The following is a 19,795-nucleotide window of genomic DNA, read 5'->3' on the forward strand; positions in this document are numbered from 1 at the left end:
AGGCCAGAGAGATTCCTTCATAATCGGGTCAAGTAAATGTACACTGCTGCCTCCTAAGTCATGCCAGTAGCAAAGAAATGAATCCAATATAAAGTTTAAAACTAAGTTAAAGAAATGAAATTAAGTACAAATGAACTCGAATACTAAATTAAAATACCTAAGATAAAAATTACCTCAAAACTTTCAAACACTACAGCAGAAACACAACACTATAAAACAACTATACTCCAGTAAAAATTAATTTAAGAAAAAAAAACCTTTGGAACACGTTACTATCACTTCATCCTTAGAGAAATAATTTAAAGACAAAAGGAGCTAGAAAGAAATCGTAAACTTCTTTCAGTGTATTTACTGTTCATAGTAATACTGGTATTATAATTTAAAAAGTAATGTGTGCTATAGAATAAACCAAGAAAACAAAGTACAAAATTCTGAAATGTTAAATCTGAAATGAAACTATTAACTCAGTTTATTTTCAATATATTTCATAGCTCTATCCAATGAACAAGTCTAGAAGCAATGAATACACACAGCACTTAGTTCTGGGTTTCTAAGTACTAATCCCCACAGAAAGAACTGATCTTTAGATGAATGAATGATTCCATGACTGAAAGTAAACTCTGGGTCATCATCTGTGCAGAAAGCGAAAAAAGTGCTCAAAGATGATGGGGCTGTATCAAAAGGAGACAAATAGCTTGAAATGGTTGTGCTGGCCAAACCTAATGGGCAATAGAATATTCACATGGCGCCAAAGTAACTCCCAGAAGCTTACTAACTAAATTATAAAAGGAAAAATATACTTTTATTTTTGAGGCTCCAGTGATCACAACTGGACAGTTGTGGAGGCAGCCATGTGCCCAGCAGTTCAGCAGGCAGTCAGTACTAAGCAGAATAAGCAGGTGTTACACAGCTGCCAATGTGATACAACATACACAATATTACTTTTGAGGTACTCTTGCCAAAACACGTTTAACCTCAGCCTAGTCAAACATACAAACTTAATTCCAGTGTTCTATGACACTATACTATTTTAACACAGTGGGGTAATGACTTATATCATCAAGAAACAATCAGTTAAATTCTGAATGTGTAAACACTCTACAAGACAGATATCCTGGGCTCTTAAAAAAAAAAATCACTGTCATGGGGAATTTTAAAAGATGAAGAGACTGCTCAAGATTAAAGAGACATAACACGTAAATCAGTTCAGTTTGGGGAAAAAAATATATGTCTCATTTTAGAGAGTTGAGAAAAACTGAATATGGACTGAACATCAGATTTTATCAAAGAATTACTAATCATATAACCACAGTTAGCTATGAAGACTGTCCTTTTTCTTGAGAAATGCATGTGATCTATAACTCCACAACTTACTTTCAAATGGACAAGGAAAAATGTTATGTAATACACATGTGCACATGCACGCACACACACATACACACATGAAGAGGGGAGAGGAAGGTGCCTTGGTGTGTCATTACAACAACTAGAGAGGTCAATCTAGGTAGAGGAATATGGTATTCATCACATTGCTTTTTTCACATCTTGTGTAAATTTTACTTTTCATAATAAAAAGTTGAGGGAGGGGGAAATAAGGTAGAATATTATAAATCAGAAGTTTTCAAACTATGGTCTATGGAAACTTTCAGAGCGTCTACAAAGAAAAATCCATTTTCAGAAAAATAATGTGTTATCTGCCCTTTTCACTGTGTGGATATTTGTAGGGATGGTGCAAAAGCAATGCTGGGTAAAGCTGTTGATGTCTTAGCATGAATCAAGGTAGGGGCTCTGAACTGTATACAAGTAATTATATTCTTCAATGCTACATACTCCAGTTATAAAATAAAATGCCAGTTTCAAACTAACATACATTATAAAGCACCTACACCCCAAAGAAAAATAAACAATCAAAATAAAATGCCACTGTCACATAAGAAAAAAGCCTTTGATGAATTAGGTAAAATTACTGATTAAATTGTAACCCTTAAGTGCACTAATGATCTATGTGAAAAAAATCAGTGTACCTAAAACACTCCTGTTGCATACAAAGTGTGGTTGTATCAAATAAAAAACACTATTTACTGCTCAAGTTTCAAGCTGAACTAGCTACTTTTTTTCTGAACACCGTTGTTTATGTGAAAGACTGACAAACTGCTTACACAGACCTGGTGTCAGGCAGACATTTTCTCAAAAATGAACAAAGCAGGCCTGTCACTGCCAGTCGTTTTCCCTGAAGTATTTTCTGCCAATGAAAAAAATTTCTACTTTTAAGCAAAAACTAAAATTTTGGAGAACTTTATCTACTATTTTGAACCTGACAGCTTCAGTCTGACAGTGATATTTTTGATACTGTATAATACAGTGTGTCATCATATGAAAGCTGGGATAAACCAGTGTAATCAGTATTTTCCAAAAGACCAGTGTATGATGTTATAAAACACTCATGTGTAAAAGATTCATTCAAAAGCAGGACAGACCAATAGATTTTAATGTAACAGTATGAAAAGTTCACTGGCATGGTTTTAGATCCCAAGCTTCAATTAATCTTTAAGTAACTCCTGCTTGATGCGTTTTGATGTAGTAGCAAAACAGAATGTCCATGATTACCTGAAAAAGCTATTTAAAATACTGTTAGGCTAGAATGTCTTCATACTTTTCAACTAAAACAATATAATAAAAAGTACTGAATGTAGAAGATATGAGAATCTAGCTGTCTCTTAAAAAATTTTTATTGACGTACAGTTGATTTACAATGCTGTGTTATTTTCTGTGGTACAACAAAGTGACTCAGTTATACATATATATTCTTTCTCATATTCTTTTCCATTATGGTTTATCACAGGATACTGAATATAGTTCCCTGGGCTAAAGAGTAGAACCTTGCTGTTTATCCATCCTAAATAGACTAGTTTGCATCTGCTAATCCCAAAAAGAACCAGAGATCCAACTGCCGACATCTGTTAGATCTTAGAAAAAGCAAGGAATTCCAGAAAAACATCTACTTCTGCCTCACTGACTATGCTAAAGCCTTTGTGTGAATCACAACAAACTGTGGAAAATCCTTAAAAGAGATGGGAATAACACACCACCTACCTGCCTCCTGAGAAGCCTGTATGCAGGTCAAGAAGCAAAAGAACTGGACATGGAACAACAGACTGGTTCCAAATTGGGAAAGGAGTACGTCAAGGCTGTATACTGTCACCCTGCTTATTTAACTTACAATACAGAGTACATCATGCAAAACGCCGGGATGGTTGAGCCACAAACTGGCATCAAGACTGCTGGGAGAAATAGCAACAATTTCAGACATACGATGACACAACTCTGATCACAGAAAGCAAAGAGGAACTAAAGAGCCTCTTGATGAAGGTGAAATAAAGTGAAAAGGCTGGCTTAAAACTCAACATTCAAAAAATGAAGATCATGACATCCAGTCCCACCACTTCATGGCGAACAGATGGGGAAACAATGGAAACAGAGACAGACTTTATTTTCTTGGGGTCCAAAGTTATTGCAGATGGTGGCTGTAGCCATGAAATTAAAAGATACTTGCTCCTTGAAAGAAAAGCTGTGACAAGCCTAGACAGCCTATTAAAAAGCAGAGACATTATTTTGCCAATAAAGGTCCGAATAATCCAAGCTATGTTTTTTCCAGTGTCAATGTACGGATGTGAGAGCTGGACCATAAAGACTCAGTGGCAAAAAACTGAAGGTTCCGAATTTTAATGCTGGAGAAGATTCTTGAGAGTCCCTTGGACAGCAAAGAGATCAAACCAATCAATATTAACAGAAATCAACCCTGAATATTCATTGGAAGTACTGATGCTGAAGCTCCAATACTTCAGCCACCTGATGCAAACAGCCAACTCATTAGACTGAGGACAGGATGAGAAGGGGGTGAAAGAAAATAGATGGTTGAATGGCATCACCAATTCAACAGACATGAGCTGAGCAAACTTCAGGAGATGGTGAACGACAGGGAATCCTGGCATGCTGCAGCATGGAGTCACAAAAAAGTCAGACACAACTCAGTGACTAAACAACAACAATTCTGAAGAATCTAGCTGTCTTATTAAGCCAAACTATATGAAAAGATTTGCAAAAAACATAAAACACTGCTACTCATCTCACTTCTTGTTTTAAGAAAATAATTCTCACTAAAATGCTACATTAATAACGGATCATTATTATTATTTTAAGTGAATTATAAGTATCTTTGATATACGTTTTCATTTTTAACTTGGTAAATACTGGTAAATAGTAACATATATAATCAAAATCGCTCTGGGATTCTCAGTAAAATTTTTAAGACTGTAGTCCTGAGACCAAAAAATGTGGTAACTTTCACACTAGAAATCAACACATGCCATACACAATTTTAGAAATCAAACACTCACCTAAAAATTAAGGACCACAGCCATTACACCACACTACCATAGCCCCTGGCTCCAGAGCAAGTTAGCGCCATTGAAATTAGCATTAAGCACTTTTTTTCCCCCTGCTGGGAGGTGGGTACATGGCGGTACAAAAGTATAACACAATCACTCTGAAAAGATTCCTAACTGGCTCTTCAGAGGTAAAAGAATTAAAAATAAAATGAGGCCAGATAATATAGACACGCTCATTTTTTAGTTGCTTAAAAGTAGTTCAATCTACAATAACAAAACTACAATAACATTATATACGCTATTTAAGTAAAGGAATTTTTAAATACAAGGGTAAAGTCAAGCAAATTATTCTCAATACCTATGCAGGACCATATTTAAAAGACTTATAGTGCTCGCTTCGGCAGCACATATACTAAAATTGGAACGATACAGAGAAGATTAGCATGGCCCCTGCGCAAGGATGACACGCAAATTCGTTAAGCGTTTCATATTTTAAGAAAGCTGTGGTACATATACACAATGGAGTATTACTCAGCCATTAAAAAGAATACATTTGAATCAGTTCTAATGAGGTGGATGAAACTGGAGCCTATTATATAGAGTGAAGTAAGCCAGAAAGAAAAACACCAATACAGTATACTAACGCATATATATACGGAATTTAGAAAGATGCTAACAATAACCCTGTATACGAGACAGCAAAAAAGACACTGATGTATAGAACAGTCTTTTGGACTCTGTGGGAGAGGGAAAGGGTGGGATGATTTGGGAGAATGGCATTGAAATATGTATAATATCATATATGAAACAAGTCACCAGTCCAGGTTCGATGCACGATACTGGATGCTTGGGGCTGGTGCACTGGGACAACCCAGAGGGATGGTATGGGGAGGGAGAAGGGAGGAGGGTTCAGGATGGGGAACACATGTATACCTGTGGCAGATTCATTTTGATATATGGCAAAACCAATACAATATTGTAAAGTTAAATAAAATAAAATTTTAAAAAACTAAAAATAAATAAAAGATAAAAAAAAAAGACTTATAAAATGCCTAAGAATGAACTTACCCTTAACACTATATACAAAAATTAACTCAAAATGAATCAATGACCTAAATGTAAAACTTAAAACTATAAAACTTAGAAGAAAACACAGGTGAAAAGGTAGACATTCAATCTCACAATGATTTTAAATATGACACCAAAAGTGTGTGTAACGAAAAAAAAAGATAAATTGGACTTCACTGATATTAAAGCACACTATCAAGAACGTAAAGAGACAACTCACAGTACAGGAACATTTATGTGCAAATTATGTATCTAATGAGGCGTTAGTATATAAAGAGCTCCTATAACTCAACAAAAAACCAAACAATTAAAAATTGGGCACTAAATAGACATTTCTCTAAAAAGGTGTACAAATGTCCAGTAAGTACATGAAAAGATGCTCAACATCATTAATTAGTAAAATACAAATCAAACCACAATGAGATACTATTTCCCACACATGAGGATAGCTATTATCAGAAAACTCAGACAATAACATGTTGGTAATGATGTGGAAAAATTGGAAACCTTATGCACTAAGAATATAAAAACGGTGCAGTCAAGGTGGACAAGTCTGGCAGTAAAACACAGACCTGGGCGTCCCTTGTGGCGCAGTGGTAAAGAATCTGCCTGTCAATGCCAGGAGGCACCAACACCTGGTCCGTGAAGATCCCACATGCTGCGGGACAACTACTTGTGGTCCAGGCACCACAACTGCTGAGCCCACGTGACACAACTACTGAAGCCTGAACACTAGAGCACAAGCTCCTCAAGGAGAGCTCTTCAGTGAGGAACTCGTACACTGCAACTAGGCAGGAGCCCCTGCCTGCCACCGCTGAAGCTCACACAGCAGTGAAGGGCCCAGCACAGCCCGATAAACACTTTAAAAAAAAAAAAACAACAGACCTACCATATGTCCTAAAAATTCCAATCCTAAGTATCCAAATCAATTGAAAGCAGGTGACTCAAAACAGCCAAAAAGTGAGAACCACCCAAGTGTCCATCTACAGATGAGTAAATAAACAAAATGTGGTATACACATACACTGTAATATTCACTTCACTTCAGTCACTCAGTCGTGTCCGACTCTTCGAGACCCCATGAATCGCAGCACGCCAGGCCTCCCTGTCCATCACCAACTCCCGGAGTTCACTCAGACTCACGTCCATTGAGTCAGTGATGCCATCCAGCCATCTCATCCTCTGTCGTCCCCTTCTCCTCCTGTCCCGAATCCCTCCCAGCATCAGAGTCTTTTCCAATGAGCCAACTCTTCGCATGAGGTGGCCAAAGTACTGGAGTTCCAGCTTCAGCATCATTCCCTCCAAAGAAATCCCAGGGCTGATCTCCTTCAGAATGGACTGGTTGGATCTCCTTGAGTCCAAGGACTCTCAAGAGTCTTCTCCAACACCACAGTTCAAAAGCATCAATTCTTTGGCGCTCAGCTTTCTTCACAGTCCAACTCTCACATCCATACATGACCACAGGAAAAACCATAGCCTTGACTAGATGGACCTTTGTTGGCAAAGTAATGTCTCTGCTTTTTAATATGCTATCTAGGTTGGTCATAACTTTCCTTCCAAGGAGTAAGCATCTTTTAATTTCATGGCTGCAGCCACCGTCTCCAGTGAATTTGGAGCCCAAAAAGATAAAGTCTGACACTGTTTCCCCATCTATTTACCATGAAGTGATGGGACCAGATGCCATGATCTTCGTTTTCTGAATGTTAAGCTTTAAGCCAACTTTTTCACTCTCCTCTTTGACTTTCATCAAGAGGCTTTTTAGTTCCTCTTCACTTTCTGCCATAAGCGTGGCGTTATCTACATATCTCAGGTTATTGATATTTCTCCCGGGGATCTTGATTCCAGCTTGTGTTTCTTCCAGTCCAGCGTTTCTCATGATGTACTCTGCATATAAGTGAAATAAGCAAGGTGACAATATACATCCTTGACGTACTCCTTTTCCTATTTGGAACCAGTCTGTTGTTCCATGTCCAGTTCTAACTGTTGCTTCCTGACCTGCACACAGATTTCTCAAGAGGCAGGTCAGGTGGTCTGGCATTCCCATCTCTTTCAGAATTTTCCACAGTTTATTGTGATCCACACAGTCAAAGGCTTTGGCATAGTCAATAAAGAAGAAATAGATATTTTTCTGGAACTCTCTTCTTGCTTTTTCCGTGATCCAGCAGATGTTGGCAATTTGATTCCTCTGCCTTTTCTAAAACCAGCTTGAACATCAGGAAGTTCACGGTTCACGTATTGCTGAAGCCTGGCTTGGAGAATTTTGAGCATTACTTTACTAGCATGTGATATGAGTGCAATTGTGTGGTAGTTTGAGCATTCTTTGGCATTGCCTTTCTTTGGGATTGGAATGAAAACTGACCTTTTCCAGTCCTGTGGCCACTGCTGAGTTTTCCAAATTTGCTGACATATTGAGTGCAGCACTTTCACAGCATTATCTTTCAGGATTTGAAATAGTTTGACTGGAATTCCATCACCTCCACTAGCTTTGTTCGTAGTGATGCTTTCTAAGGCCCACTTGACTTCACATTCCAGGATGTCTGGCTCTAGGTCAGTGATCACACCATCAGGATTATCTGGGTTGTGAAGATCTTTTTTGTACAGTTCTGTGTATTCTTGCCACCTCTTCTTAATATCTTCTGCTTTTGTTAGGTCCATACCATTTCTGTCCTTTATCGAGCCCATCTTTGCATGAAATGTCCCCTTGGTATCTCTAATTTTCTTGAAGAGATCTCTAGTCTTTCCCATTCTGTTGTTTTCCTCTATTTCTTTCATTGATCGCTGAAGAAGGCTTTCTTATCTCTTCTTGCTATTCTTTGGAAGTCTGCATTAAAATGGTATATCTTTCTCTCCTTTGCTTTTTGCTTGTCTTCTTTTCACAGCTATTTGTAAGGCCTCTGCAGACAGCCATTTTGATTTTTTGCATTTCTTTTCCATGGGGATGGTCTTGATCCCTGTCTCCTGTACAATGTCACGAACCTCATTCCATAGTTCATCAGGCACTCTATCTATCAGATCTAGTCCTTAAATCTATTTCTCAGTTCCACTGTATAATCATAAGGGATTTGCTTTAGGTCATACCTGAATGGTCTAGTGGTTTTCCCTACTTTCTTCAATTTAAGTCTGAACTTGGTAATAAGGAGTTCATGATCTGAGCCACAGTCAGCTCCTGGTCTTGTTTTTGCTGACTGTATAGGGCTTCTCCATCTTTGCTGGAAAGAATATAATCAATCTGATTTCGGTGTTGACCATATGGTGATGTCCATGTGCAGAGTCTTCTCTCTTGTGTTGTTGGAAGAGGGTGTTTGCTATGACCAGTGCATTTTCTTGGCAAAACTCTATTAGTCTTTGCCCTGCTTCATTCCGTATTCCAAGGCCAAATTTGCCTGTTACTTCAGGTGTTTCTTGACTTCCTACTTTTGCATTCCAGTCACCTATTATGAAAAGGTCATCTTTTTTGGTTATTAGTTCTAAAAGGTCTTATAGGTCTTCATAGAACCGTTCAACTTCAGCTTCTTCAGCGTTTCTGGCTGGGGCATAGACTTGGATTACTGTGATATTGAATGGTTTGCCCTGGAAACTAACAGAGACCATTCTGTCATTTTTGAGATTGCATCTAAGTATTGCATTTCGGACTCTTTTGTTGACCATGATGGCTACTCCATTTCTTCTGAGGGACTCCTGCCCGCAGTAGTAGATATAATGGTCATCTGAGTTAAATTCACCCATTCCAGTCCATTTTAGTTTGCTGATTCCTAGAATGTCTACATTCACTCTTGCCATCTCTTGTTTGACCACTTCCGATTTGCCTTGATTCATGGACCTAACACTCCAGGTTCCTATGCAATATTGCTCTTTACAGCATCGGACCTTGCTTCTACCACCAGTCACATCCACAGCTGAGTATTGTTTTTGCTTTGGCTCCATCCCTTCATTCTTTCTGGAGTTATTTCTCCACGGATCTCCAGTAGCATATTGGGCCTCTACTGACCTGGGGAGCTCCTCTTTCAGTATCCTATCATTTTGCCTTTTCATACTGTTCATGGGGTTCTCAAGGCAAGAATACTGAAGTGGTTTGCCATTTCCTTCTCCAGTGGACCACATTCTGTCAGATCTCTCCACCATGACCCGCCCGCCTTGGGTTGCCCCACAGGCATGGCTTAGTTTCATTGTAATATTATTCAGCCATAAAAAAACAAACATCCTGATATATGATACATCCCTACAACAGGGATGGAACACCCGGACAACAAATGCTTAGTGAAATAAGCCAGACACAAACAAATATCGTGTGACTCCACTTACATGAGTTACCTAGAATAGGGAAACTTACAGAGACAGAAAAGTAGTGTTTACCAGAGGCTGGGCAGGTCAAGGTGGAGTTATCGTTTAATGGAGCTATTTGTTAATGGTTAATGTCACTGAATTGTATACTTGCATATAATAGTAGAGTATGTTATGTATGTTTTACCACACTTCAAAACATGGTAACAATGCTTTTACAAACTGACTTCCATATAGCCTTCGAAAGACAAAATTATATTGCCATGATGTTTGCTGGTTACTTTTAAATTAAAAAATTAAGAGTTAAGCCCTCCAACAACAAATAATACAAATGACTGCCAGGGCTTTACTTACCCGTTTGGGGCCACTAAAAATCTTTCTGGTATTTTCCTTTGATTTATCTCCTTGTTTATTTGGAGGCTTCTTCACACTTTCAGGCACACCAGGCAAGTCCTCTGTAAAATCCAAGTTTTCTGAAATGGTAATCAAAACTAGCTAGCTTTCTATTATTTCAAATTATCTACCAGACAACTAATGAACATTTGGGGGAGAAAGAAGCATACTGTGGGGAGGAAAAGATAAAATAAAAACAACACATAGCTGACGAAATACTCCAATATTATTCTCACTCTCCCATACTCACTCCCTGCTTGTACCCTACTCTAGAAGAAAATCAGAAACTTAGTTGCAGTGCATGTGCTCCAATTTTATCAGCAAAATCAATTCTTTTCCAGAATAATTTGTTCTTCAATGTTCATACAACTGCTTGTTATCTTCAACAGTAAAACTGGCAGTCTAGTTTAAAATACACACATGCACACACCAACAGATGATATGTACCTGTAACATTTTTCTAGAATTAAAGTACACTGAATCATGTTGACCTTCAAGGAATGCCTGCTTAACATCTACAGAAGCCACATTAAAAAAAAAAAAAAGGATATAGCTATCCTTGACAAAAGATACTGAATAACCTAGTACAATGTAGTTCAATGGTCTGTGGCATTCTCACAAAACCAACCAAAGGATCAGATTAATTTCCAAAAGATTGTATTTTTTCCCTAGCCTAAACAAAAAAAAGAGGGGGGAAAAAAAGGGAGACTTTTCTCTATCCTAACTCTTAAAACTGTCTGCTGTTTCACACACTGTATGAAGACTTAGATTCCAACTTAGAATGTATCAATCAAATGGTCTCTAATTTTTAAATGTTATTTGGTACCAACTTGATGTTTCTGAAAGGGAGTCTAATGATTTAGGATAACTTGCTATCAAGGTTAGCACAGAAGCTAACTAAGTAGGTTGTAGCAGGACAGGAGTTCAGGTTTCAGTATTCAGTTACTAATCATCCTCCTGAGAAAGCAAATGTAAAGCTGTCTGCCCAGTCATAGCTCAAGTGACTAGCAAAGATGCAGCAGACTTCATTTCTTCAGAAGAGATTCAAGACAACATGGGATGAATTCTGAAAATAGTCTTATTTTTTCTAGTGGGGAGTAAGGCAGGCTGCTAGGGGGTACTCCGGTATAATTCTAGTTTTGAAAATAAGAATGATTCTAATCTAGCAAAATTATTTTTAGGTCAACTGAAGCAAAATGCTAAGTAGTCTCAAGTATGACATACTCTATGAGAGAATCTATACACAAAAACACCATGATAGCTCTAATTCACCATGATTCTTGTTCTGTGACCCTAAAAGGACAAAAGCTTTAACAAGAAAACCAGTATAAGAAAAATGTATTTGGTTAAATATAAATAAATATAAGCCCCTATATCACAGAGGCTTTCACATACTCTTCCTCAACAGTCAATTCACATCATAATTTTCTTGTCAAGTAGTGATTTACTCATAGCAAGGCTAACCTATTTCTTTTGTCTTTCAGTGAAGACTATCAATCCTCAAGTCATTACGAGTCCTACTATCTTAAGGGACAAATTAATTTCACTGATAAGAATGTAAAAACATTTTAGTTAGCATCTTTCAATTTTATTAAGTCAACTTACGAGGGTGATCCTTAAGATTTAATCTTAACTTTATAAATTCAAGGTATTTCCCTCATTTCAACCATCTAATATCAATAGAATTCTAGATGACCAAAGTCTATCCTCTGTCTCCATTGGGTTTAGTTTTTCAAAACTAAAACATCAAGATGTTTGGTATCTCTGTATACACACAAATATACACTATTTAAAAATTCTCAAGTGCCAATGGCAGAATTAAAATACAAATATGAAAAGACTCCTCAATTTACAAATTGGTTCCTTACAAGGTAGGACTTTATTTACATTTAAAATGCTGTATCTTTAGATAAGGTAATCGTTGGCACTAAATAGGTACTTCTGTTGAAGTTAAATGTAGTAACAAGTTATAAGCTATCAAGGAGAAAACTAAGCAACTATTATTTAAGCCTGAAAAACAAATTTATTTTTTTTTAAGTCTTACCTGCATTATTAGAACTAGACTGACTGTCCTGGGAATTATCATTGCTTTCTGGAGGAGGCTGCAAGGAGGGTGATGGAGCTGTTTTAGTTCTTTTTTTGCTTGTCTTTCTTTCCACCTGACAGTCATCATCTTCATCATCTTCACTTTCACTGAGATCATCAAAGCCAAAATATTTAATTTTGTAGTTAGAACTCCCAGAACCTCCCTCATCACCTCCTGTCTCATCATGATCTTCAAAACCAAAAAATTCAAGTTTAACATCCTTTTTAGATTTAGTATTACTAGGTCGAAATCTAGTAGTGGTCTTAGATGTTGCAATATCTGCTTTTTTTCTTAGCCGGCCAGCTTCTCCCAAATCTGCAGGAGTTGAAGCAGTGAACTCATCCATGCTGCGTTCCATAGTATCCTGGATGGTAACATTACAAACTGACAAGCAAGATGGATGTAAAACAGTATAATCTCTAGTCCGTCCAACCGTCCCTCTAAAACTGGTCCCACAGCTTACACTGCCCTTCTTTGCCTGATTCAGGCCATCTTTACTAGATTCACTGTTTGCTTTGGCTAAGGCCTGACTGGTGCCGTCCATTAGCTTATCAAAACTCGACGCTCCTTGTGAGGATTTTGCTTTATTGGCCCTACAGTACGTCCTACAGTTGCTTGGCCTAAGAACACTTTGCATCATGTCTTCCTCAATGGCTTCATTTAGATTTTCCAACCGATTTTTAAAATCCTCATCCTTCATCTCCAAAAGAGGATCACTATCCAGATTTAAAATACAATCTTCGGATCTGCTATCTTCAAAATCATTATCCCATTCATATAAACCAGTTCTTACAGATCCCTTGATTGATGATGTTTCTGATGGCGATTCTGACCTTTTCCCAAGTTGGGAATTCCAAGTATCATTTTCCTTGATTTCATCAGCTTTGTATCCAGAAGCCACTGTAGTTTCTGCATTGTGTTTCTTAGTACTGTCTTCAGCATTTTTGTAAATATGGTGACTATTCTTTTCATGTTCTTCACTAAAGTTCTCCACTTTATCTATAAAAATGAAAAATAGGTCAAAGGATAAAAATATGAGTGGTATCAATGTAAAAGTTAATTAAAGGGACATTTGGTTAATTAAAAGAAGTCATTTAATTTTGAAATAACTGTAATAATTTTAAATTGTGGAAAAAATAAATGTTTATGTATCTGACAATTTATTCTTCTACCTTTTCAGTATATAGCTCTCATGTCTTCTACTGACCTCTCCCTAGGTATCCAAGTCCCTTAAAATTGGTACCCTCAATTAAAGAGATTTCAGCAGTGTTAAACAACAGGATCAATTCAATGACATACACACAGTCAAACCTTCTCAGAGGTACAATGGATTTTTCAAACAAAAATGCTTAAACTAAAAATTATTTAGTAGAACCTAAACAATGTAACTTGGACTGCAAGGAGATCCAACCAGTTCATCCTAAAGGAGACCAGTCCTGGGTGTTCATTGGAAGGACTGATGCTGAGGCCGAAACTCCAGTACTTTGGCCACCTCATGCGAAGAGTTGGCTCATTGGAAAAGACTCTGATGCTGGGAGGGATTGGGGGCAGGAGGAGAAGGGGATGACAGAGGATGAGATGGCTGGATGGCATCACCAACTCTATGCACATGAGTTTGGGTAAACTCCAGGAGTTGGTGATGAACAGGGAGGCCTGGCGTGCTGCAATTCATGGGGTCGCAAAGAGTCCGACAGGACTGAGTGACTGAAATGAAATGAAACAATGTAACACAATTAATGAAGACATTCTGGCAATGCCTATTTCTCCAGAGTAGAGTTGCCCACAGGGCATGTCAGTTCTGTCTAGAAACCTGTTCCAGATTCAGGTTTCTGTAGTCAACTCTGCTTTTCATTCCTTCTTCTAATCGTGAAAGCCATATAATTTCAACACTTTTTTAAAAACAGTGCCTCTGATGCCTAAGTTTCATGGCTACAGTGGTTATTTATCCATATCCTGCTGCATGCTCAGTTGCTTCAGTCATATCTGACTCGTACCCTATGGACTGTAGCCTGTCAGGCTCCTCTGTCCATGGGATTCTTCAGGCAAGAATACCGCAGTGGACTGCCATGCAGTCTTTCAGGGGAATCATCCTAACCCAGAGACAGAACCCAGGACCTCCTGCGTCTTCTGCACCGCAGGCAGATTCTTTACCACTGAGCCACCAGGGAAGCCCGTATTTATCCATATCAACCAGTGGTAAATCATGAATTGCCCATTCATTTTATAGCTGGGGAATCCATTTTTGTTGTCTTTAATTTTGACATCAGAAATATTTTTTTAATCTTTCTAAATAAGAGGTGGAAATATGATTCAAACTGGTATTACAATTAATTCTCCAAGTACTTGTTGGTAGAAAAACCCAGGTTCAATATTTATGATAAATTAATACAGTTACAAAACAAAAAAAAAACTACATTTATAAAAGTCCTTTACAAATCTCAATTAACAAACCATCAAATACAAGCAAAGGGGTGCTTTACATGAATCCACTATATAATTTTTAATGCTACCCAATGGTTGTAAATGTAATTTATATTTACTTACTTCTAGGAGGCATCTAATTTACAGGTATACGTGCTTTATTCTTAGATATTTCTCAGGCAAAGGCAAGGAACTCTAGTTTTCATAATCTCAGAAGTATCATATCACTAATACTGAAAAGCTAACAATTAATAGCTGACTGACACCTGATACGTTCTTAAAAGGGGCTGAAACAAAGCCAAGTTTAAAAACAAACCTTAAGAAACGATACCACTGCTTTTATAACAAGTGGAAAGAGCACTAGTAGCTCAATCTGGAGACTTATGTAGGGCTCAGAGAAGACCCTTAACTTAGGGAGTTTTCCTGAGGCTTTCAATTTCTTCCTCTGTTCAAAAGGGAAGCAACTGACCCATACTACTTTACAGCATTATTAATGGAATTATTTGCTAACAAATGCCTATGGGAATGCTTTGTATGCTTAGCTACAAAGATGTGTATAAGATATCATCAAATATCATACCACACCATTTTTATAGCTACACAGTATTGTCTTAATATTACAAAATTTATTTAAGCTATTTCTAATTATTTTATGTAAAAACATCCTTTTGACAAAAAAAGTTTTATGATAACAATAAACTTTATTATTCACATTTTTAAAAACTACTACTTCAAGTTTTACTTACCACTCCCATTTCCCCTAAAATCAGAGTATTCTCATGGGCTGCCTTTCACGTGTAAATCTAACTCTGTTGTGAGCATACCTTTATATATTCAAGTGCAAAGAGTAATAAAGAGCCCTATAGAATGAAGTACTGTCACTAAAAGTTATGTCATTAGCAAATATAATTTATTCATGTATTCAATTACATAGCATAATCTTACAGATGAATTATAAGAGTATATTATAGTTTTTAAATTTATGAAATATGTTACATAGATAAAAGCTAAGGAAATCAACAAAGAGCTCTGCACAAGAAAAGCTACCTAAGTTTTCTACAACGGTATTCTAACATATAAACCGAATACTTTCTACAGTCCTTCACCATTTATGTCTTCAACAAATATTCTCAACTACACCTTCAGAAGAGAGAGCAAGGCTATCCTGTTCTAAAATGCAAAAGAGCAATTACTTTCAACTATCCTGCCTCCTCAAACGGACCCCAGCTTCCCTGTCAGATAAAGTTATATCTCAAAACATCAAGGCAGGGAGAAAGGGAGTAAAAATTGGGTTGTTTTTCTCTTTTCTTTCTTTTACAATGGCTTGTACTGAGACAATTTTAGGGCTTCTGTAACATTTCTATTTGGAAATCTTCCTTATTTCCAGTTCTTAGATGGCTAAACTCTTTTCCAAATGCCAACAGGTTCACTCACACCACCTCAGCAAGAAAGCATACTCATCTATCTTTGTTCAAATGTCCAACCCAGTACACACCTTCAACTCTTTTTTTTAACAGAGAAGGTAAGTATTAACTCTGTTTTAAGCTAAACCAGCTATGTAAACAGAAATGCATTTCTAGCAAAGATAAAGTTCAGGAGTTAAATGGGTAAGTGCCAGCTCTGCCACTTACTGGCTAAAATGACCTTGGGCAAGTCACCCTAAGAAGTGGGGACAATTTCTTCACCTGAAAAAATGAGCTAATAAAATCTGTCTCAAAGACAATTTGAACAGATAAAAGAAGATAATGTAACTACGGATACTTGCAGGTTAAAGACCACCACACAAATGCAAACTATTGTAACAACTCTGCCAAAATATAGAGTATATTTTTAATAACCTTTTAGTGAGACATTTCTTAGTGGAATTTAACCTGTACATTCAACAATATTTCCTTAAGACCCTGTGTCTATCAGCTTCAAGCAAGGATTCCAAAATTACATTTTAAAGCCTACTGTTTTTCCTTAACCTAGAGGGTGAAGACTGGATTATGGAGAAAGTTTTCAGAAGAAGACTTACCCTAGCACCATCTTCAAAGATACTTAGTAAATGCCTTTTAATGTCACTAGATTTTAGCATCTACCCAGTCTTTTATATATTAGGTAGCATATGAGGGAGGGAATTTAGCATAGTAAAGACTACATGGAATTTGGAATTTGAGAAACATGGTATCGAACTGCACACCTAAGACAGTAATTAGATGTGTAAAAATTTGGCAACTCTTTATTTCCTCTCTAACCTTAATTCTGCTTATCTAAAAGACAGTAAGCAACCTTACACAGAAGTTTAATTAAAGGTCTACTATTTCCTTAAGAGTCTTAATTTTGAAAGGAAATAGAGGATTCCTTTTAAAATAAAAACACATCTGCTGCTGCTGCTGCTAAGTTGCTTCAGTCGTGTCCAAATAATGTGAGTATACATGGTTTTATAAAGGAAATTACTCAGGTGGGATAATTTAAGGCTTCCATGGATGAAGTGAACGCTGAAATACTTAAAAAGTGGGAAGGGAGGTTTGATTAGAGATTTATGAATGATTTCATGGTTTCCACAAATCTCATGAAACTGTATGAAAAAAATGTCTGTGCACACAGTTTTCAGGGAGAGTATCTATAATTTCAGCAAGTTTTCACACACTCCAAAATATATTTTTTAACTGATAAAGGACAAGGGAAGGAGCAAAATGTCTGTGGGAAATCAGTATATGTTAACTGTAGAACTTCATATCTTTATGGGAAAGACTATTCAATAACATGTTCTGAAACATCATTTATCTTCAACTTCTTTACCTTCTCCAAAGCAAAAGAAATTTCACCAAAATTAAATGTCCATTAAAAAACCACTAATGTGCTCGCTTCGGCAGCACATATACTAAAATTGGAAAGATATAGAGATTGGCATGGCCTCAGCACAAGATGACATGTAAATTTGTGAAGTGCCCCACATTTTTACATTTCTCCAAAGATGCACCACCATCAAACACATGAAAAGATGCTCCACATCACTCATTATAAGAGAAATGCAAATCAAAACCACAATTATCAGAATGGGCATCATCAAAAAATCTACAAAGAATAAATGTTGGAGAAGGTGTGGAGAAAGGAAACTCTCTTGCACTGTAGGTGGGAATATAAATTGATACAGCCACTATGGAGAACAGAATGCTGCTGCTGCTGCTAAATCGCTTCAGTCGTGTCCGACTCTGTGTGACCTCATAGACAGCAGCCCACCAGGCTCCCCCGTCCCTGGGATTCTCCAGGCAAGAACACTGGAGTGGGTTGCCATTTCCTTCTCCCATGCATGAAAGTGAAAAGTGAAAGTGAAGTCGCACAGTCGTGTCCGACTCTTCATGATCCCATGGGCTGCAGCCTACAAGGCTCCTCCGTCCATGGGAGTTCCCAGGCAAGAGTACTGGAGTGGGATGCCGTTGCCTTCTCCAGGAAAACAGTATGGACGTTTCTTAAAAAAACAAAAAATATGGAGAATGAAATGGCAACCCACTCCAGTACTCTTGCCTGGAAAATCCCATGGGTGGAGGAGCCTGGTAGGCTCCATGGGGTCACAAAGTCAGACATGACTGAGTGACTTCACTTTACTTTACCATGTATGCTACAGCAGCTGGGCCTCTTAAAGGTCTACAAAGGTAACAGATGTAAAGCGTATGTTTACTGTTTAATATTATCTTGAACTTGCCATTCACAAACTTGCTTAGGAATCATGGGTCCCTAGTCATGAATTTGCTTGCTGCAACTCCAGTCACAATAGCCTCAGGCTTAATAATTTTATCCTTTTAAAAAAAGCAAATAATGATCTCTTTACCTGTTATCACTAGAATTATCGTTAATAAAAATTAAAAAAAAAAAAAAAAAACGAAAAATAAAACTACCATATGACACAGCAATCCCACTACCAGGCATATACTCTGACCCTAAAGTCAGTCATAAAGAGTAAAGTCAGAAAGAGAAATATATCATAATTAATGCATATATATGGAGTCTAGAAAAATGGCAGAAATAGAGGGCAAAAATGGTAGAAACTGCCGGGCAGAAACAGAGACACAGACACAGAGAATGGACTTGTGGACACAGAATAGGAAGGCGGGGCAGGACAAACTGAGAGAGCAGCACTGACACCCACTACCTGTGAAGCAGGTCCCTGAGTGAAGCTGCCGCACAGCACAGGAGTCAGTGCTCCACGATGCCCTAGAGGGCAACCCACGGGGGAGGCGGGGAGGCTCCAGACGGAGAGGGTGCATGTATGCTAGTAGCTGACTCACTGTGTTGTACAGCAGAAACTAACACAACACTGTAAGGCAATTATACTCCAATTAAAAACTTTAAAAAAAAAACACTATTTAGGGAATTTCCTCCCAGTCCAGGATCCTGTATGCTGCAGTGTGCACCGCCCCCCCGCAACCACAAAAAAAGAAAAGATTAAAAACTACAATGTTTTTCAAGAGAACTACCCAGACCAGTGGGGCAGAGGAGTTACAATGCCTACAACTCAACAACAAGATATCCAATAAAAAAAAAAAAAAAAAGTATCAAGCGATTTGATCACTCCCTTGATTTCAAAAAGAATATTCAATAAACATATAAAATAAATTAAGACATTTAATTTGTAAGTTATTAGGAAGATGCAAATTAAAACTATAATAAGATGCTACTGCAAAACCACCAAGAGTTAAAATTCACAATGCCAAGAACTGTGGAGAACGTAAAGCAACTTCAACTGGTCGTAGCAAAACCAGGAACCACCACTCTGACATTACCTACAAAGTTAAACTTAACAGTTATCCTCAGTTGAATTCAGTTCAGTCGCTCAGTCATGTCCGACTCTTTGCGACCCATGGACACCAGACTTCCCTGTCCATCACCAAATCCCAGAGTTTATTCAAACTCATGTCCGCTGAGTCAGGGATGCCATCCAACCATCTCATCCTCTGTTGTCCCCTTCTCCTACTGCCCCCAATCTTTCCCAGCATCAGGGTCTTTTCAAATGAGTTAGTTCTTCGCATCAGGTGGCCAAAGTATTGGAGTTTCAGCTTCAGCATCAGTCCTTACAAAGAATATTCAGGACTGGTTTTCTTTAGGATGGACTGGTTGGATCTCCTTGCAGTCCAAGGGACTCTCAAGAGTCTTCTCCAACACCACAGTTCAAAAGC

At 37.7% G+C, this 19,795-nt stretch overlaps 1 protein-coding gene and 2 non-coding genes across 5 annotated transcripts in view; 2 read left to right on the forward strand and 1 right to left on the reverse strand.

Annotated features, from left to right (window-relative positions):
* Nucleotides 1-19,795, reverse strand: part of WAPL (WAPL cohesin release factor) — a 75,360-nt gene that overhangs the window by 38,565 nt on the left and 17,000 nt on the right. For 2 of the 3 annotated variants that reach the window (XM_019953892.2, XM_019953891.2), the window contains 2 exons: nt 12,174-13,214; nt 10,091-10,209 (listed from right to left, as the gene is read on the reverse strand). In XM_019953892.2, the coding sequence (XP_019809451.1) occupies nt 10,091-10,209; nt 12,174-13,214 (1,160 nt within the window). The remainder of the gene's footprint in view (nt 1-10,090; nt 10,210-12,173; nt 13,215-19,795) is intronic. The other variant, XM_019953893.2, reaches the window with a different exon arrangement.
* On the forward strand, nt 4,777-4,883 carry LOC139180449 (U6 spliceosomal RNA). Its single transcript, XR_011564720.1, has one exon. It is a non-coding gene; the product is annotated as a U6 spliceosomal RNA (small nuclear RNA).
* On the forward strand, nt 17,479-17,581 carry LOC139180460 (U6 spliceosomal RNA). Its single transcript, XR_011564731.1, has one exon. It is a non-coding gene; the product is annotated as a U6 spliceosomal RNA (small nuclear RNA).

This window comes from Bos indicus, chromosome 28, assembly GCF_029378745.1.
Source record: "Bos indicus isolate NIAB-ARS_2022 breed Sahiwal x Tharparkar chromosome 28, NIAB-ARS_B.indTharparkar_mat_pri_1.0, whole genome shotgun sequence".
NCBI classification, from domain to species: domain Eukaryota; kingdom Metazoa; phylum Chordata; class Mammalia; order Artiodactyla; family Bovidae; genus Bos; species Bos indicus.